General features: G+C 45.1%; 2 protein-coding genes across 2 annotated transcripts; both read left to right on the top strand.

The window, feature by feature from the left end:
* The first annotated feature begins 1,306 nt into the window (after positions 1–1,306).
* LOC127194333 (glutathione S-transferase kappa 1-like) lies at positions 1,307–5,536 on the top strand. The gene is made up of 8 exons (XM_051151642.1): positions 1,307–1,405; positions 1,873–1,954; positions 2,148–2,276; positions 2,827–2,927; positions 3,076–3,111; positions 4,620–4,736; positions 5,097–5,190; positions 5,487–5,536. Exons 1-8 carry the CDS (start codon positions 1,334–1,336, stop codon positions 5,534–5,536), a joined length of 681 nt encoding a protein of 226 aa, XP_051007599.1. The 5' UTR covers positions 1,307–1,333.
* Positions 5,537–18,815: 13,279 nt separating this feature from the next.
* Positions 18,816–20,802, top strand: Tmem139 (transmembrane protein 139). The gene is made up of 3 exons (XM_051151640.1): positions 18,816–19,342; positions 19,844–20,105; positions 20,326–20,802. The coding sequence occupies exons 2-3, from the start codon at positions 19,861–19,863 to the stop codon at positions 20,723–20,725; spliced, it is 645 nt and encodes a 214-aa protein (XP_051007597.1). The 5' UTR covers positions 18,816–19,342; positions 19,844–19,860; the 3' UTR covers positions 20,726–20,802.
* Positions 20,803–20,858: the final 56 nt, after the last annotated feature.

The following is a 20,858-nucleotide window of genomic DNA, read 5'->3' as shown; positions in this document are numbered from 1 at the left end:
TAGCCCAAGGGATATGTCCCATGAAAGTCTTCATTTTATCAGGAAAGTGGGACAGAGGGGAGGACATCCTATTGGGACTCTAGGTGAGAGAAGCATGAGAGAATGGGGAAACAGAAGGATCCAGAAGGTCCTAGAAACCTACAAAAAGAACATTATGACGGGCGGATCTGTGCCCAGGGGTCCTGCTCAAACTATGGCACCAGCCAAGGCTAATACATGCAGTAAACTTCAAACCCCTACCCAGATCTAGCCAATGGACAGGACATTCTCCACAGTTGAGTGGAGAATGGGGTCTGACTTCCACACAACTCTGGTGCCCCATATTTGACCACGTCCCTTGGATGGGGAGGCCGGGTGGCACTCAGAGGAAAAATAGCAAGCTACCAAGAAAAGACTTGATACCCTGTGAGCATATACAGGGGGAGGAAGTCCCCCTCAGTCACAGTCATAGGGGAGGGGAGTAAGGGGGAAATGGGAGAGAGCGATGAATGGGAGGATACAAGGGAGGGGATAAGAATTGAGATGTAATATGAATAAATTTTTTAAAATATGTATTTTTTAAAAAGTTGTTCTCTGGGTCTAGAGAGATGGCTCAGAGGCTAAGAGCTCCTTCTTCTCTTCCAGAGGTCCTGAGCTCAATTCACAGCAACTACAAGGTGGCTCATAACCATCTATGATGAGATCTGGTGCCCTCTTCTGACCTCCAGGGATACATGTAGGTAGAACACTGTATACATAATAAATAAATCTTTAAAAGAGAAGGGAAAAAGTTGCTCTGTGAGCCACTCTACACACACACACACACACACACACACACACACACACACACACCATGCACTTTGGCATGCACATGCCTACACACAAACACAAGTAAATAAATGAAATTTTTATTTTTAAAACATACATTGTGAAGACCGTGAGGCAGAATCCTGAAGCAGACAAAACGACAAAGCTGCTCAGCGTTTAAACCTCGTGCAGCAGTGAGGAAATAACAATTGCGTTTATTAGAGCCCCTCCCCTTCTCCAAATGCGGTTCCCTACACACTAAGGATAAAGTTCTACAGCTTTCTGAAGGCTGCATACCTGAGAGGCTCATTTTTCTCAGACCTTCAGCTTTATCTCAGACTCCGCCCTCGTCGCCCTTCCGCCCAGCAACGCGCCCTTATTCGTCTCCACCGCTACACCCCTGGGCGGGGTCTCTCCCAGAGGCTGCGCACTATCGACCTTAGCCGCCCCACCTACCGTTCGCGGGCTGGAATTGGCTGCTTGCTTCGGACTCTGTGCTTCACCCTTGGACCGCGGCTTCACGTTCGCTTTCTACCTTCACTGCAGTATGAGGCCACCGCCACGCAACCTGGAGATGTTCTACGACGTGCTGTCCCCTTACTCCTGGCTGGGCTTTGAGGTGACACGGGGGGCGCTTCCAGGGCTGCGGCCTGCTGTGCAAGTGCACACCTAGGCACTGGGCACCCAGCTAAAGACATTTCTGGCAGTGCCCTCAGGGTTAGGACAAGCACAGAGCATTCCTAGCTGAAGTTCACTTTATGCCTTTAACCGGACTGTGCTCCTCCAAGTAGGGTCCTGATTTCCTGCGGTTAAATATTGTCTTTCCACGGGCCCAGAAAGAACAAAAGCACCTCCAATGAAGCTAGGTCAAGGATGCTCTACAGAGTGGAAACCATACACTGGAGTAAGGATTCTGCTGTTTATCTCAAAGAGCTGAGAGTTTTGTCCTTTGAAAACAAGCAGTTCAGTGTGGAGTGGAGATCCCTGCTCTGCACTTAGAGCCAGGACACAGACCTGTAGGCCACTTATGCCTTCTGTCCTCTCCAAATGCCACACAAGCTCCCCTTCTTATCTCTGCACGGGTAGGTCCTATGCAGATACCAGCACATCTGGAATATCAAGCTGCAGTTGCGGCCAGCTTTAATCGCTGGGATCATGAAAGACAGCGGTAAGCAGGGACAAGTCCTCCCAGCTGTGCCAGGAGGGTTGTTTTCTGTTGCCTGAGGGGCCTGACCACAGTGAGTAAGCAGACCTCAGACCTCTCACCTCCTAAGCTAGTAGTTTGCCCTGTATGGGAGGGGGTCCCCCAGCCTGAGACCCTCAAGTCCTCTCTCACCAATGGCCTAACTCTCCACCACCAGGGAACAAACCGCCTGCAGTGGTGCCCCGCAAAGGCCAGTACATGCACAAAGAGATTCCTCTCCTGGAGCAGCACTTCCAGGTTCCCCTCAGATTGCCCAAGGATTTCTTTGATGTGATTCTTAAGAAAGGTGAGGAGGAGGCTGGAGAGATGGCTCAGTGGTTAAGAGCACTGGGTGCTCTTTTGGAGGTCCTGAGTTCAATTCCCAGCAACCACATGGTGATTCACAGCCACCTATAATAACCATTTCAGAGGAAATAGAAAATACATAGAAGAGATAGATAAACAGATAGATAGATGGATAGATAGAAAATACATAGAAGAGATAGATAGATAGATAGATAGATAGATAGATAGACAGATAGATAGAGTAAAGCAGGTCAGAAAACAGTTAGAGGATCTAGTGGAGAAAAGAATAAAAAGCCTGGGCTTTCTTACAAGATCAACAAGTAAAGCATGCCTGTGCGGGGAGCCCAGCAGCAGCTACCCAAAAATGGGGTGTGGGGCCAGAAACAAGAGCGAAGTATGGACGTTCATTATGAGAAACTGGGGTTAAAGAGTGCAGGTAATTGAGCCGGAGGTGGGGTGACAGGGTGTTGGGGGGCGGGGGTCTCAGAACCTGGTTCTTCATCTAGACACAAGCATTAAGAATCTTAACTCTACATGCCTCTGCCCCACAGGAAGTATAAACGCCATGCGCTTCCTCACCGCTGTGAGCATGGAGCAACCAGAGATGCTGGAGAAGGTGTCCAGAGAGCTGTGGATGCGCATCTGGTCTCGGGTAAGGGCTGGACCCTGAATCCTGGAGGGAAGGGACGGGAGCTGGATGACACTCTGACCCTCCCCAGGCCAATGCCCAGAAACAGGCTCCTGCTTTCAGGCCCATCTATTTGCTACTTCCTTCCTGCTAAGTGTCCTCTTCTTCTTAGGATGAAGACATCACAGAGTCCCAGAGCATCCTGGCTGTGAGTGTCTGGACTGGACCCCTGCCCCGCCCTACTGCTGTCTATTGGAATCTGAGAACAGGAAAGGTTCCTAAGGATTTGGGAAGAAAGTCTGTGTCTGACGGGACAAGTTACTGTAAAGCTGGAGCTAAGAAGATTCTCTGAAGAGTCTTCTGTCAGCTAGGGCTGTAGCTCAGGTGTAGACTTAAGCTCAGCACATGCTTAAGCTGCTCGAGTCCATGAGTTCAATCCCCAGCCTGGGCAACAAGATGAGTTTGATGCAAGAAGTGAAATAAGTCAGTAGGAGAGAGAAGACCAGGGTGGGAACCCTAGATGGCGAAGGATAGCATCTGCCATCTGCAAGCCTCCGGGGATTCCCAACACAAATGTCACTAATACATGCTTATTACAAAGCAGGAGACTTTACACAGACAAGGAGATAACTGACAAGTGAGAGTTAAACAGATGTTCAGTAAGAAACAAATGGAAAGTTCTCAGCACATGGAAGCGCATGCCAGACAGGGATGGAGCTTTCAAAGTTACATGTTCTTTGGGATTAAGTCAAGACACTACAAATCGTCTTTTTCTCTTGTATCCACATGATATTTCACACATACACTCGTGTATTACGTGAGACATCAAATCACTCCTAAACTAGAGATGCAAACAAGGGCTAGTCAATCCTTTAGTTCCTTAAGGCTTGAGTGTATGTGTGCATAATTTTCATCTGCTTCTATTTAATATTTGACAATTTTTTTTAACAAGCCACTTCTCTCAGTTGCTTATCCACTCCCCTATGTGCAATAGTCTTCTCATTTAACTATGAGAGACAATGGCTCACAGGAGGTCAAGTTGCAGCTGCTCACCCTGGGCTGCACACTGACATCCTCAGGAGTGCCCAGTGTCACCCCCCAGAAAGGCTGATGTCATCACCTTCACATTGGGACTTTGAAAAGTTCCTCAGGAGATGCCAAGTTGAAAAGCCACTACTTCTAAACTTTACCAAGCATCAGATTCTGAACCCCCTCATTGTCTGGAAGCTAAGCAGGGAGCTGGAGCCATGACTACACCCCACAAATACTCAGGAAACTGTACAGGACTCAGAAGCGAGCCTGAGACTGTTAGGACGTCGGAGGCAGAGGGAAGATCGCACTCTGCAAGTGAAGTCTAGGGATATGGCAGTGAGTGCTGCTACTGGCAAACTGGACACCTCTACGCAAGTGAGAAATGGCTGTTGACTGCTGTGCCCTCACTGTGAAATGGAAAAGTGAGGATAGCTGCTCTGTGTGGTGCCCTCTGGTGCTATTTCTGTGACTATGACTTCTTTGTGCCTTCTGCCTTTTCCACTGACCTCAAGACATGGGAAAAGGAGACAATTTATCTTGACTGGGATAGATAACCTGTTATTTTAGGTTAGGCAAAGGTCTTTCCAGTCAAATATGAAAGCAGAGAAGGAACAGAATAGCATTTCCTCTCGCCCCCACACACACCACACGGCCCTACCTGCCTGCTCTTCCTTGTCTCCCCAGGCGGCAGAGAAGGCAGGAATGTCCGCTGAGCGAGCCCAAAGCGTCCTGGAGAAGGTGCCCACAGAACAGGTGAAGAACAAGCTCAAGGAGACCACGGAGGCAGCCTGCAAATACGGGGTGGGTAAGGACATGTGTGTTCCCAGCCCCTGTCTAACGGAAGAGAAGTAATGCCACCATGGGTGCTCATGCTCCTGTTAGCTGAATCCTCCTCATCATGAGTGCTCCCGAGCTTTCCTAAACTGTGTCATATGCTCCCTTCCTCCCCTAAAGCCGAGTCAAGAAACGCAAAGAGGTTGGTGGTCGTTTTTAAAGAAAGCAGCTATGTGCCACATAGGTAGAGCTGAGTAGATGTCTACAGCCAGCTGGCCCCTTAGCAGACATTTTATTGGCTTTCTTCTGTATCTCCTGAACACACTGGACCTCCATCTAATGGGCACCTGCTCTAGTACCTTCCTTCCAATACTCTGTTTTCTCTAGGCCTTTGGGCTGCCTGTCACTGTTGCCCATGTGGATAGTAAAACCTACATGCTATTTGGGTCTGACCGCATGGAGTTGCTAGCTTACCTGCTAGGTAAGTTTAGGTTTCCATTCTCCTGACCTTTTGACCCCAGTACAACGCTCATTATATCACATGACCTGAGCCGCAACAGCAAGAGTTCCTGCTATTTCTGGCAAACAAGCCTTAATATAGTTGCTGCTGATCAATGCTGAATGGGGATGGGAGGTCTCTCCCGCATTGCAGTGAGGGGGAGAGGGGGGGAGCCTTCTAGACCTTGAAGCCAAGCATGGCCTGGAAGATCCTGCGTCTCCTTGGGATCATGTCCCCCTGCTAACCATGTCTAGACATCTGTAATTTTCTCTATCTAGGAGAGAAGTGGATGGGACCTGTGCCCCCAACCCCGAATGCCAGACTATAAGATTGCCTTAGAGCGGAAACTTGGATTATTCCATATGGAAAAAAAACTGCCTTCTGCAGCCCTGGGAGCTGGAGCAGGAGTCCAGCCTTAGGTATAGCTGCCTCGACTTCTGTGCCCCACAAGTGCCCTTTGAAAACCCTTATGTTCTGCATTCCCATAAAATAAACCTGATGCCACTAGACAAATCCTTTCTGGGTCTGTGTCTGCCTAGCTGGTGTTGGTGCAGCATGGTCCTGTGGTCACATGCTGCCCACTCCAGAGGTTGGACAAGAAGAGCTCTTTCTGGCTTCACAGCTCTCCTTGCTCCCAGGAACCCTCTGGGTCAATGGTGGGGTAGGTACACGAGACAGGCCCCCTTTCCTTTTGTCTACCGAAAACAGAAAGTTAAGCTCAGCAGACCTCTAAGCAAAAAAATCAGCTTGACATTTGCTGTCTCTGACCAGCCTGGAGGACCCTGAAACAGTGAGCGGTGGAGAAAACCAGAGAAAAGTCTGGCTTCGCTCACATGTTTCATCTGAGTCTAGCTACACAGACCATCAGAAGCAGTACAAGGCAGCCTCTGGCCTCGCTGTGACCTGGAGAAGTGCTTTTAATCTTTCATAATTCCATGAGCTCCTGAGAGCACAGTGGGCCTCTGTGCCCAGCCTGCTCTATTGCCTGTTCCCTCCTAAGTGTCTTCAGCTTTTCCATGCTGCCCTCCGCCACCTACTCACCTAAATGCCTACCTCTTTCTAATGCTTACTGCTCAATAAACAGACTTCTGCATTTTGATATTGTACTCTCTGTTCTGAACCTGAGCCCACACTTGGACCCGTGGCGGGAGCCAAGGACAAAGCTTTCAATCAGGCTACACCTGTGCTGGTTCCCCTTTGCTCCCTCCCTCTGACTTTCTCATCCTAATTCCCCCACCGCCTACCCCCATACCCTTTTACTTTCTATCACATTCTCTTCTCTTCTGTGATCTGTACATCTTCCGGGGTCTAAAATTATCTTTACCCAGGTTCACTGTGGTATAAAGCCAGAAGTACATCTTAGATGAACTATTTCCTTCTACAAAGGAGTCTTATAGTATGGAGAGCTCACATAGAATTAAAAAAAAAACAAAAAACACTATGAAGACTTCCAGTGCTTACAAGCATAAGGCCAGGGAAAATCAGTGAGCAGTTTTGTGTATGTTAGAGCTACCCAGACAAGAGTGAGTGTAGAGTGTGTTAGGAATAGTGATGCATGCCTCTGCACTGTCTCCTCATTCAAACACTGTGGCTGCGGCCAGTGGGATGGCCCAGTGGGTACAAGTTCTAACTGCCAAGCCTGATGATCTGAGCTGAATACCTGGAACCTTCATAGTGAACACAGAAAAGGGACTCCTAAAAGTTGTCCTCTGGGTCTAGAGAGATGGCTCAGAGGTTAAGAGCTCCTTCTTCTCTTCCAAAGGGCCTGAGCTCAATTCCCAACAACCACGAGGTGGCTCATAACCATCTATGATGAGATCTCATGCCCGCTTCTGGCCTACAGGCATACATACATGTAGGGCACTATATACATACAAACACAAGTAAATGAATGAAATTTTTATTTTTAAAACACACTGTATGCATAGCAATAATTTACATATCAAATACCACAATAGAATAATCTTTTTAAAGATTTATTTTTTATGTGTATAAGTGCTTTGTTTGTATGACATCTGCATGCCAGCAGAGGTCATCTGATCACATTATAGGTAGTTGTGGTGCTGGGCATTGAACTTAGGACCTCTAGTAGAGCAGTCAGTGTTCTTAACCACTGAGCCATCTCTCTAGCCCACAAAAGGATAATTTAATATAGTCTTAAACAGATGAAAAAATGAAGAAATTTCAGTTTAGAAGTGCCATGCTTACCTACAGGCCCAAGGTTACCTGATATAGCCAGTGAGAAATTAAACCAGGCTCGGGCTAAAGAGATCACACCAAGACCAAGGGTGTGACGATATTTATTGAGAGCAATCAGACTTTATACTCTTATCAGAAACAAAATAAAGTGGCAACTGCCAGAATCAATACAGTTGTAATTGCCAGGATATAGGGACATTTGCAAGCTATGCAGGGTACACAGATTTAATGTCTAAGACCAATTTTCTTGTCAAACTTCCATGCTTTCTTGACTTCTAAGGGAACATACATAGAAACACAAAGTGGCCTGAACTTTTTACTGCCTGAGGGAGTGCCTTGGTTTCTCAGGAACTGAAAGCACATATTGGCCTGGTGCCATGGCCTCTAACCTAAAAACCTGTTGACGGTGATACAATACCCTTAGAAAATAACTGAAGAAAGAAGGGTTTATTTTGGCTTGTGATTTGAGGTGCAGTCCAACATGATGGAAAAGTCAGGGCAGCTGGAGCCTGAAACAGGTAGTTACTTTTTGCCTATACTCAGGAAGAAGAGAGAAACATTTTCAGCTCACATTTTCCTTGTGATTCAATCAGGGATCCCAGCTTAGTGAATTGTACCGCCCACAGTGGGCACATCTTCCCATCTCAACCTAAACAAAATAATCTCCCAATAGGCATGCCTGGAGGCCAGTCTCTCCAGGTGATTCTAGATCTCAACAAGTTGACAATTGAAATTAACTAGCATAGCTGCTGAAAAGTGTGTAGACATCTGTGACTCCCTCTATCCAAGAGCAAAGTGAACATGCTCTGTACAACAGACTTTAAGGTTGTCCTGGAAACTGCTAGGATATACAAGTAGGCCATCTACTTAAAACCTCCTTCCCCTGAAGACAATGGAACTTGGATTTTTCTATCTGGTCTTTCTCTTTTCCCAACCTTCCCCCAGGTTTGCCAGAAAGAGTAGCTACCATTAGGTCAGTCACTTGAAAAACAGTATGACTATTTCTCAAACCAAAGTAGACCTACTATGTAATCTAGCAGTAACACTCCTAGATATATGTACAAAAGCGTTGAAATCGCTATGTCAAAGAGATGTGTGCCTCCACATTCATTGGGCCATTATCCACAGCCATCAGGATATGAAATCAATGTAAATGTCCATTAATAGTTGCATAAATAAAATATGCTGTATTATAAGACAATACTATTTACTGTTAAAATAGAAAGAACGTCTGGTGGAAAGCTGGCTGAGCCTGGAAGGCAATATACTCTTTCAAATGAGCCAGGTTCAAAAGGACAAAAATGTGCTGCATGGTCTCACAGAGAGTCTAAAAGTCGAGCTAGATGTTGGGGTACACAACTGTAATCACAGCACCTGAGAGTTAGGGGCAACAAAATTGTGAGTTTGAGGCTTCCCTGGCCTATAGAGTATGAAACTGATGGATGGAAGAAAGGGAGAGAGGATGGATGGGTTGGAAGGTGGATGGGAGGATGGATAGATGGATGGATGGATAAGGAAAACAATAAGAAGTATATAGCAGATTCTGAATGTCAGCCTTAAGTGAGGTACAACAGGACAGGACAGAGGTGAGGGGGATGCTGGGAAGATATTGGCTAAATGCTACAAGGCTTATGTTCAACAGAAAGAATGAATTTTCAAGACCTTTTGCATAACGTGCAAATGGCTAGATTTATTTCCAAGTTGCAAACAAAATTTATATAAAATCATTTCTTTGCATGGGAAGATAGGTGATGTTAATAAATTCACTGCAACCTTTTCACGGTGTCTACATATATCAAAACATTGTACCCTACAAATGTATATTCATGTGTCAAAACTTTAAAATACATGTAGGGAGATTACAGTTCCAAATACTCCACATCTCTCCCTGCCCAACAATGCAAGGCTAGTTTCAAAGGATTACAAATATGTATTCACATGGCCTAGAAGGGCTTATTGCTTGCTATCATCATATTGAAATGCTTCATAATTTTTTGAGGAAAATGTTGAGGCAGCATCTCCCTATCTATCCCAGGTTAACCTGGAATTTAAGATCCTCTTGCCTCAGCCTCAAGACTCCTGAGTGCAAAGGCATACATCCTAGCTACTGGATTTCCATATTTTTTTTAATTCATTGACCTACATTTTCATTTTGCAAAGGATTCCCACTCCACACATACACATTGTGTTCCCAGTCTTGGAAGCATATAATGCATACTGAGTACATCATCTCAATAAAATGAAGCAAAGCTTTTGAAAGGGAAGAAAATGAGAGAGAAAGATGGAGCTGATGTAGCGATAACTAGGAGAGATCCAGGCCAAAGGAGAAGGAGAAGTCAGTAAGTACAGAATTCAAGTGCAGATTGCAGGAACTGGACCATCAGGGGAGGCCAGAAGACTGAGAACATGGGAGTCTGTGGATGACTAGAGTTTGGGGCCAAATAACAATCCTTTGCCTTCTCAAAGGATTTACAGCCTTTCTCCACTCACCTGTTATTCCTAAGTAACAGCAGTTACTTAGTAGTAACAGCAGTTACAAATAGTAACAGCAGAAGCAATGACCCTTCAGATCCCAGAGTAGGAGGTCAGGGAAGGCTTGGGAGGCCAGAGGAATTCCTGTTTCCTCATGCTAGGCCTCTCAAATAGGGGTACAGCCTCTTCAATAGATTTAGGAAAGACTAAAACCATTGGCTTGGATCTGATCAACTCTTTTATTTACTTATTTTAGATATTAATGGATTGTATAAAGGACATGGAAATTATGTGATGAAACATTTGGTGTGATGCCATTTCAGTCATGATTGATGCCTACTGTTAAAAAGAAATATTTTTACTCATTTAAATGTTTATTTGTTGAGTCTAAGTTTGAAATTGGTCACTAACATCTAAGTCCACATGTTTCCAGAGTGTTACCATCACTTAAGAAATAACTGGGCAGCCATGGTGACACACATCTTTAAATCCAAGCACTTGGGAGACAGAGGCAGAAGGATCTCAGAATTTTAGGCCAGCCTGGACTATATAGCAAGTTCCATGATAGCTAGGACTACATAGAGAGACCTTGTCTAAAAAACAAAACAAAACAAAACAAATGAAATAAAATAAACCAGGCGGTGATGGCGCACACCTGTAATCCCAGCAATCTGGGAGGCATTGGCAGGTAGATCTCTGTGATGGTCTGCAAAGTGAGTCCAGGACAACCAAGGCTACACAGAGAAAACTTGTCTTGAAAATCCAAAAAGAAAAAAATGTCAAGAAAGAGAAAGAGAGGGAGAGAGAGAGGGAGGGAGAGAGAGAGAGAAGGAGGGAGGAAGAAGAAGAAGAAGAAAAGTAGAAGGCAGAGAAGGAGAAAGAATTATAACTCCTTTTCGCAGCCATGTTCTGAGGTATAGTTAGCTCCACCTGATGTCAGACTTGAAGAAAAGGAGGAAGAGGATGGAGGGGGGTACTTGAGGGAAAAAAATCAAGAGATCAGAAGATCATGAGTTATTTAATCAATATCTATGCATCCAATGGCAAGATAATTGTTTATTTCCGTTTCCAGGCTAATGACTGAGACACCCATAAAAGGAATGTGAATCAGCCCTCTTTGGCATATTCCCAATCTCCACCCTTCCCAGGACTCAGTCCCTTCTCTGAACCACAGTAGCACTTTGTACCTTCCCTCCAGCACTTCTTGTTTCATCTTCTGCTGTACAGCTTCCCATCTTTCCACGATGGATGCTAAGCTCCCTGCCAGTGAGTTTCAACATTAAGCCGTTACCTATACCTTACAGTGTAGGCATAGCAAGTGTAAGAGAAAAAACGTTTGTTAAATCTGTTTGCTAACACTTTCTTGAGGTATGAAGGAGCAGGTACTTCTTTGAATCAAAGGTACTCTTTGACTACAAAGTGCTCAAATTTATTGGGAGGGTGATTTGTCTATACCAACTAAAAATTTCATTTTCAAAGCTCCTACCTGGAAGGTCAGCTGTTGGAAAGCTGAAACAAGATGCTCAGGGCAGAGCTGTTATGTACTACATAGACACCCTGTGTCCAGAATTTAATATGGAAATATTACAAAGAAAAAAAAGAGCTTATCTACACATACAAAGACAGATATAAAAAGATATTGATTGTAAAATCCCAAATGCATTCTAAATGGTTTATTCTCTTTTAAGGGAATTATACATTTGTGGCTTATGCCATATATAGTATGTCAACATTTTAAAAGATGGAAAGCAAATAATGTACACCTTTATAATTGACTGGGAAGGGCCTGGAAGATGCTTTCTAGGATAGCATAGGGCTTTGCACTTGAATTAACACTTAGTCTTACAGGTGGATGTCTGTCAAAAAGTCAGGAAGTGACCTCCTTAAAATGTTGTGTTTCATGGGAGAAGGAAAAGTTTACAAACACTGAACTCTACTTTTTGTTCGTGCTGAGGTATTTAGGCAGACATGTATTAATGTCTGCGGATCTCTTTGAAATGTACCATAAACCAAGGTGCATTGAAAAATGGATAAAATAATAGACCAATGTATATTTGTGTAACAAATCCAGTACAATATAGTGTTGATAGTAAAAACACGTGGTGAGTATATGTATTCGCTATAAAAATTATTTTCTGTTTCCAATATTTAATAATAAAATGGTGTGTTCACACTAATAACGAATAACCTCTAATGTATAGTTACATGGAAAAGCAAACAAAAATCAATATTAATAGCATGCTTCTGAATACATTCCGGGAAGCTGTATCAATTTTTACCTGTCCATGGGCTTTGGTTGGGCAAATTGATGGCCATTAGGGAGAGGTACCGAAGTTGAGGGAAATTTGGAGGTAGAAAGAATTTCGTTTTACTATAATTCTCTTAACTATGAATAGCATAACATAAATATACTTTAGTGAAAGATTTTTTGATTTGTTAACATACAGATTGATGCTTCCTCAGACCGTCATTTATCATTATTTAAATCCTACGAGTGTCTTATCATTCCGCACGCTTCACAAAACCCTGGAGACCAAAATCAAACATCTTACTTCTCTAGGTAGGTCCCCCTGGGAGGTTAGCCAGGGCTCTGCACTGTGTGAACAAGTGCTCCTCAATGAAGTCAGGTGCCACTGACAAGATGGTGCCCTCTGCTGGCCTCACACAGGCACACCCACTACATTCAAACCTCGATATAGCCACAGCTCACCAAATCAGTGGGAGGCTCTGGGTGGGAAAGCACTGATAAGCAAAGGCTTATTTTCAAAGGTTTATAGATTAGAAACCGATGGTCCGAAACCCAACCCAGAGTCCTGACAGCACCTGTAAGAGAGAGCTTTGAGATTTGAAACCAGGTTTGTCAGACTCTAAACTGCATCCTTAATCCTGAGGCCTTCTGCTTGCCGGTATTTAGGGACGCATGGATATGCAACTCCTTCATCTATTTATTTGTTTGTTTACTTACTTATTTATTTTTTCAATACAATGTCTTAATAAGTCACCCAGCCTGGCCTGGAAGTCATGAGTTTCCTCCTTCAGCCTGTGGAGTGCTGGAGATTGCAGGCCTGTGCCTCCACTCCTGCCTACTTAGTGGGTCTCTCTCCAGCTCTGTTGAATTTGTAGTAAACACAATGCTAACCTTAGACTAAGACCTCTGTTGCTGTTACTGGGCAACAACCGTGATCAAGTTCTCAACTGCCAGTAAAGCTTTGGGTGGCTTAGTGAATACCTGAGTTAGACTGGCTGCCTAAACCCCACTGCCCATCCCATTCCTTCTTAGCGAACGTCGTGCAATATTAAGCCTTGTTCTGGAGGGTGAGACCACGCGTTTACCCTTCCATATTGGAGGACTTACAGCTCTGAGGAAGTAGTAAGGGATTCTCGAAGAAGAACCACAGCTGAACTTACAGGTCAAAGCGCATTTGGTTCCAACTCATTCAACTTTATCCAAACTGGCTGGATCCTCAGGAGGATGAAAATGATAACGAGCCTTACTTAACAGGCCTGTGACCTGACCAAACAAGACCCTTTTTTAAAGTGGGGTCTCCTATCGGCCCAATCAATTATTTCTATTCAAATATATATATGATGGTGTGTGAGTCAGCCTTCTCACACTGTAACAAAACATGCGAAGAGAAATTAACTTAGAAGGTGTCGGAAGGTTCAGGTCAGCTGTGCCCATTGGCTTAGGATGAGGAAAGGTGGCCAAAGCATCAGGCAGATGAGGCTACTCACCTTGTGGCCAAAAAGCAGAAAGAAAGAGAAAGGCATGGCCCCAACATCTACTTCCTTCTATAAGGCCCTCCCTCAGAATGTATTCAGCTATGACGCCATCAACGGAGCAATCTCTTAATGCAGTCAGCGTTCTCCTGGTCCAATCACCCTTCAATGAGCATTCTGTCCAAACTGCAGTATGCTTTAAAAGGAACCCTTAGCTTTGAGTCCATGCCTATCCAGTAGGAATTAGGTGATGGAAGGTTAGCATCTTGATGTACTACTGCACTCATCACTTCCTCACTCTGCCTCACACATTAGCACTCTTATTTTATCTTCTGGTAATATCATTTCCTGTCTTGCTGTCTGAGTACCAGCCTTTGCTCATGATGCCAAACAGGAGGAACTATTTTAGCTAACAATTCCTCAGGGAAAAGCAGAATAAAAATTGCAAAATGTCAGAGGCTCTTTTATGAAGTTATTGTACGTGTCACCCAAATCATCTGGTGGGGGTATACAGTGATTAAACATTGGGTTGTCGTCAGCGCCACCTCTGCCTTTTGTGTTCCCTGTTTTAGTTGAGACAGAGTCTCATTAGCCCAAACCAGTGGTCTTGAATTTTCCATATTTGAAAATTACTTTGAATTCTCCTGCTTCTATCCTGAGTGCTGCAATTACAGACATGCACCATTACATCCAGTTCAAGCCCTATTGGGGAATCAACCTAGGACCTTTCACACACACACACACACACACACACACACACACACACACACACTGACCTACAAACTGAACTACATCCCCAGCTGCTATAATCATTAAATTTCTGATCTCATCCATAAAGTGGAAATAAGCACAGTAATTATTTCATGTTATACATATTGTAAATTTCTTATTTTATGTTTTCAACACAGTGAGAAGTGCACAACAAACACCGTGCACATTAGCCACAATTATAAAGGAGATCCAGATTGAAAACCAGAACACTGAAGAACTAAGAGGCCACAGAAATAGCCACACAGCAGAGGACAGCTGCATCACACTACCTGGCAATCGCATCAAGAATCTATTATCTCATCTGCTTACCACTCCATTATTCCTGTCTTGGTTACTTTTTCATTTGTTTGGTTGGGTGATGTTGTTGTTTTTGCTTTATTTTGTCAACTTGACACAATTTAGCATCATCTGGAAAAAGGAAACATCAGTGAGAAAATTCCTCCTTCACATCGGCCTGCAGACAAGCCTATGGGAACATTTTTCTCGATTAATGATTGTTATGATTAATAATTAAGGCAGTAAGATGTGAGGTAATAAGGTATATTAAGGTAGTAAGGTACCAGATGCCAGATATTATGTTGCAGAGGAGCTTATTAAATGAGCATGGAGGGAGAGGAGGGGTACCCCAAATGAGAGAGAGAGAGAGAGAGAGAGAGAGAGAGAGAGAGAGGGAGAAGGAAAAGGAGAGAAAGTAAGAGGATAGAGCAGATAGAGGGGGGTGGAGAGAGAGAGAGACACCACATGGAGGGTCTGCCCTTTATATGGCCCTGGGCAGGGCCACACCCCCGTGGCAGGTAAGCAATGACATCACAAGTAGGTGGACTGAAGGAGAATGCTAACAATGACGGATATAGGAAGGTTCAGCGCACTGTGGGTAGTGCCAACCTTGGACAGGGGTTTCTGATTGTATAAAGAAGTAAGACGAACAATCTGCAAGGAGCAAGCCTATAAGCAGCACTTACATGGTTCAGCCTCCAGGTTCCTGCCTTGAGTTCCTGCCCTGACTTTCTTCATTGGTGGAGTATGACCTGAGGGTTGTAGGATAAAATAAACCCTTTTCTCCCCAAATTGCTTTTGATCACGGTGTTTATGACAGCAGTAGAAACCCTAACTAAGACAGTTCCCTAAGATGATGTGGGACTGGGCTGGAGAGATGGCTCAGTGGTTAAGAGCACTGTCTGCTCTCCCAGAGGTCCTGAGTTCAATACCCAGCAACCGCATGGTGGCTCACAACCATCTATGATGTGATCTGATGCCCTCTTCTGGCCTGCAGGTGTACATACAAATAGAGTGTTTATATACATAAAATAAATAAATCTTTAAAAAAAAAAAAAAGGTGACGTGGGACTAATGGACACAGGGAGTAATTGGGACTCGGCTGGATCAATCAAAGGCTAAATAAGATCCTGTGGTGGTGAATTTTACTTGGTTTCGTTTTAAAACTCTTAGGAGTTAATGGGGCACACTTCAGGTGTGTCTAGGGGTGTTTCCAGAGAGGACTAACTGAGAGGGAAGACCTGCCCTGACTCTAGGCAGCCCCAGCAATGAGCTGGGGTTTCAGACAGAGTAAAAAAATTGGAGGAGGGTAAACAGAAAGCTAGATGAATGGAGGCATTCCCCTGTCCTGCTTCCTGATCCGCCCAGATATGAGCAGACCTCTGCAGCCATATCGTTCCCATCATAAAAGACCTTGTACCCTTAAGCCCTTAGTCAAAATAATTTCTTCCTCCCTTAAATTGCCTTAGCTGATATCTCACCACAGCCACAGGGAAGTAATTAATACGATACTAAACTTATGAAAAGAAAGGTAAAACCTTAGAGAACATTTTGGCCATTTGTATTCAAGGCAATAAAAGCTTTCATATCTATTTGTTTCTCAGTAAAAAAAACAAAAAAACAAACAAAAAAAACTTACATTAGATTTCATTCATTTCTCAGAGTTCATCATTCAAACCATATAAACTAGGAGGAAGTGCATATAAGAAGTTGTTCACTGCACTGAGTAGTCTTTGAAACACACAATTCACCACCACCGTCTAACACCAGAATGTGTCATGGCACTGCGCAAAAAATAAATAAGTACATAAAATAAAAAAATAACAAACCGGTCTGTGGTGGCACATGCCTTTAATCCAAACATTCAGGAAGCAGAAGCAGGTGGATCTCTGGGGGTTAAAGGCCAGCCTAGTCTACAGAGTGAGTTCCAGGACATCCAGGGCTACACAGAGAAACCCTGTCTCAGAACAATAAAAAATAAAAACAAAAACAAAATTAAAACAAAAAAAAAACATTCAATAATAATTGCTCTTTTGCTCCTCCCTCCCTTACTCTGGCCCTGGCGATCTCTAGCCTCTTTGCTATCTCTTCTGGAATCATTTTGAAAGATAGAGGTGAATAAAACAGGAGGGTTTTAAGTAACCCTTCAGAGAGATATGTTAACAGAATTACAGCATAGCCATTCAATAAAATGTTTCACAGATGTTAGAAATAACCTAATCGGGCTGAGGATACATAGGTCAGATGCAAGGTCCTGAGTTTGATCCCTAACTAGAAATTACAATAGTAAAGACTTTATCATCAAATGAAATATATGCTACCTAATTTCCAAAAGAGTTTAAAGTTGAAAAGCAATGAATGTAGACTGGTACGAGCCAGAGTATGGTCTGTCTTGTGAACAGCCTAGAATTACAAAACTTTTAAATGACATCAAGATTAATAATCATTTTTCCTTTATCTTTTAAATATTGTATAACTTTTTGAAACTAATGCAATTGGTTTCAGATTACTGGGTTAGAGAACTAAGGAACACAGATTGCTGAGTCCAGACTCTGATTTACTTCTAGTGCTCATCACAGTTAGCAGATCTCAAGGCTACAGCCTCCCCTCGCAACCAACAGCTTTGAGTTAAGAGGTCCCAGCTCTCTCACTCGGAGCACAGCCAGGACGTCATGCCATGGACACTCCTACCCACACCCATACCCTCTGGCCCTTTGCCTCTTACCCCATTCCTCTCCCTCACACTTTAAGATAACTTACAATGTATATACCAAGGCCTCCTCAACAACTTCCTTCCACTGGAGTATTAACTGAGGGCTTCAGCCTGACTTCCAGCTATGCTTTCTCCATATGAGCTGAATAATAAGGAAACTGGACAAACAAGCAACCTAACTATAAGTTGTCCTTCCTGCTCCCATTCCTACGTTATATAGAGATACACCTCACATGGGTACTAACTGTAGCCTGCCATGCCCCAACCTTTCCTCCAGAGCAATCTTGGGCAGCTGCTCACTAGCAAGTCCCATCACTACCCACATATACTACTACTCAGATATGTTCATTTTCATATCCATATTTATTCTCTCTTCTTCTTCTTCTCTCTGTCTCTCTCTTCTCCTCTCTCTGTGTCTGTCTGTCTCTCTCTCCCTCCCTCCATCGCTCCCTCCCTCCGTCCTTCCCTCTGTCTCTCTCTTCTCCTCTCTCTGTGTCTGTCTGTCTCTCTCTCTCTCTCTCTCTCTCTCTCTCTCTCTCTCTCTCACACACACACACACACACACACACACACACACACACATATCAATCTTGTCTAGGCCCCCCCCCCCCGCAACTTTTTCCTGCGGAGCCTGAATTATATTTGTGTTCCAGTCTTTCTAGCTTGCTTGGGTTTTTGTCCAGTGCTAATGCACTGAAAGAACAGAGTCCACTCCTTTCTGCCTCAGGAACACAGCCTCCTCTCTCACACACACACACACTCTCACAACCCAGACCCGCAACTAGAGCACTATCACAGCTGTAGGATCCATGGGGTGTGATGAAGCTCTTTGTGGGGATAGCTCCTGATCAAAGCATAAACGCAACGGTGTGACGCTACCCAGAGCCAAGAATCCACTTACTTTCAGGGACTTAACCAACACCGAAAAGAATCACTTTTCTTGTAAAGGTCAAAGGAGAACAGTAAAGAAACAGGACAAAAAAAAAAAAAAAAAAACTATATAACCAGGTAAAAGCTGGGGCAGAGAAAGAGAGGGTGTGGTGACACAGTCCAGACTCCAAAAGCAGGCTGGGAACCTGCTGGGAAGCAACAGCACACCTCTGACGCTTCCTGAGATAAAGAATCCGCAGTTTTCGCGGCAGAGGTATGGTGTAGCTACTCCAGTTTCGACCGCGGCTCCGTCTGTGCACAGCAGTGTCAACATACCAAGGCCTGTCCCATTCTTTCAGGAGAGATAAGCAAAAGGCTCTTTGTGCTTAGTATTGTGATTAGCACTCAAGACGCTTTGAGTACGACAAGGGAAAGACTAATTCCAACTCGAGTCCTAAGTACGAAGACCATTGGGAGTGGGAGGGAATAAGGTTTACTGGTAGGTTAAGTGGAAATTAAGGTGGAGCAGTAGCCGGAGGTCAGTCTTGGGAGACAGAGGTGGAGAAAGACAGGGCTTGAGGAAAGGATTGGGGCAGAAGAGTGGGTGGGGCAAGTGGGCTCCGCCTTCTGCCCCAACATTCTAGGTCCGCAACAGGTTTTCAGCGTCCCCGGGGAGACAGGTGAGCCCGAGCTCTTGGGGCCTCTACAAGGGGCGGGGCGCACGCGGCTGTAGTTGGGCTGCTGTGGGCGGAGAGGGTCTGCGAGCTCTCGAGCTCTCGCTGCTGCTAGTTTATGAAGCTGGCAGGGTGTTCGCCTGGTGTGAGCTCTTGCTATTTTCTCAGAGAAAAGGTGTCCCCCTTACCACCCGCCTCCCAGCCTCTGTGCTTGCAGGAAACTTGAAATCTGAGTATAGTGGCTTAGAGGAGGAGGCTTGGGTCGAGCCAACGGGGGTGTGTAGAAGAGTCATTAGGATTTCTCGTGGCTGCCTTAGGCCTTTCTAAGATTCTTTCTCACTTACTTGGTGTCCCGTGGTCTTGTTGTGTCTGGATTCACGTTGTTCTCCATCCAGAGCATGGCCTGACTCAACGGTGACAGCAAAAGTCAGGCTGACAGGTGAGTGATTTGTCCACTTCCTCTGTCCAGCAGGGTCACAACTGGGGCCCCTCTAGCTGGGAAGAAAAGAATGAAGGTCTGGCCAGATCAGGAAAAGGGCAAAGCTTGACCCACCAGCAGGATTCCAAAGATGCCTGTGTGCACTGGAGGCCACAGGAGACTGGCCCTAGATCCTGCATGGTGGAGTCGGAAGCCAGAAGGGAGAGTACAGGAAAGAGGGGCGGGGGGGGGGGGGGGAGAAGGGGGAGGAATGCAGGTAGTGCAGTGGCATAATAAAGTCACATGAGAGCTGAGAATCAGAATTGAACTAGTTTCCCAGCTTTTCACACCAATAACCTACAGAACACGATGGAACGAACCAGAAGAGGCTCTGAAGATCGTTTGTTTCAGACTGAAAAACCAGGAACCCAAATAGAGGAGCATAATCTTTTTACTTTGGGGTTCGGGACTGCTGTGGGCCAGTCACTGGCTAACACACAACTACTACGTGTCTTTCTGCAGGTGCCCTGAGAGGGGCCATGGTGCCAAGGCAGGTGTGGGGGAAACTGAAGCAACCGTTGCTCTTCCTGAGCAGTGCCTCACTCCTCCTGGGTCTGGCTTTACTGGTTTTACAGCCCAATGTTGCCCCTGTTGCTTATTTCTTCCTCTGCTTGGCTGGCTTCTGCTTTTTTGCCTGCCTCCTAGCCTGTGCTATGGAGCGGTGCCTCCAATCAAGGCAGAGCTCAAGGCAGACTGAAAATCCAGGGACCGCAGGCAATGCACGGTGAGTGAATCTGAGAGGAATGGGATGACAGGAAGACACCCCCTAGGTCCTCTATGTCCATAGTGTAAGCATAGACTGCTTTCCTCTGTCACTGGTATCATTAAGAGAAACAGTCAGCAGATAAGAGAGGAGTCTTTTGCAAGAGTGGAAAAGAAAAAAAAGGGGGGGAGGGGAGGTTCCTTTCAGATGGTCAGTAATGAGCATATTTCTCCTCCCACAGGGACAATGAAGCGTTTGAGGTGCCGTCCTATGAACAGGCTGTGGTGGTGATGGACTCGCAATCACAGCACCACCACCTCCAAGAGCCGGAGGAGCCACCGCCTTACAGCAGTGTCATAACCCCAGGAGTTGAGGGGGCGCAGCCTAGCCCACCAGAGAGGCCTAGCACAGGCAGGCTGAAAAGGCGAGTGGGATCAGAGGGAACAATGACTCGCAGAGGAAATCCTGGAAGAGCTCTTCGACTTAGGGGTCCACGGGTTGTGTCCACTGCCCCTGATCTGCAAAGCTTGAGGGTGACCCCCAAAGTGGAGCCCAGTACTCCACCCCCTGCCTATGAAGTCTGTTTTGCTCACCCTGATGACGACGATGTTTTCTATGAAGATAAATGGATCCTTCCCTAAGTGATGTTCTCAGAACCCATCATCTCTTTGCTCATTTGCCTGCCATTCCCTAATATCTACTGAATCAGAAACTGGTTTTTGTCCGGACATTACAAAGGGGGGAGGGGGGGGGGCTTGAAATCAGCCGGGAGTC

Source organism: Acomys russatus, chromosome 10 (assembly GCF_903995435.1).
Source record: "Acomys russatus chromosome 10, mAcoRus1.1, whole genome shotgun sequence".
NCBI classification, from domain to species: Eukaryota; Metazoa; Chordata; class Mammalia; order Rodentia; family Muridae; genus Acomys; species Acomys russatus.
The sequence above is the reverse complement of the archived record's forward strand: the minus strand, read 5'-3'. Positions and strand labels throughout refer to the sequence as shown.

Bases quoted from the DNA above. Each gene is read 5' to 3' on its own strand.
- Tmem139 (XM_051151640.1), top strand. From the start codon at position 19,861: ATGGTGCCAAGGCAGGTGTGGGGGAAACTGAAGCAACCGTTGCTCTTC. The intron at 20,106-20,325 runs GTGAGTGAATCT...CTCCTCCCACAG, and splicing joins GGGACCGCAGGCAATGCACG to GGACAATGAAGCGTTTGAGG.
- LOC127194333 (XM_051151642.1), top strand. From the start codon at position 1,334: ATGAGGCCACCGCCACGCAACCTGGAGATGTTCTACGACGTGCTGTCC. The intron at 1,406-1,872 runs GTGACACGGGGG...CTGCACGGGTAG, and splicing joins ACTCCTGGCTGGGCTTTGAG to GTCCTATGCAGATACCAGCA. The intron at 1,955-2,147 runs GTAAGCAGGGAC...CTCCACCACCAG, and splicing joins TGGGATCATGAAAGACAGCG to GGAACAAACCGCCTGCAGTG.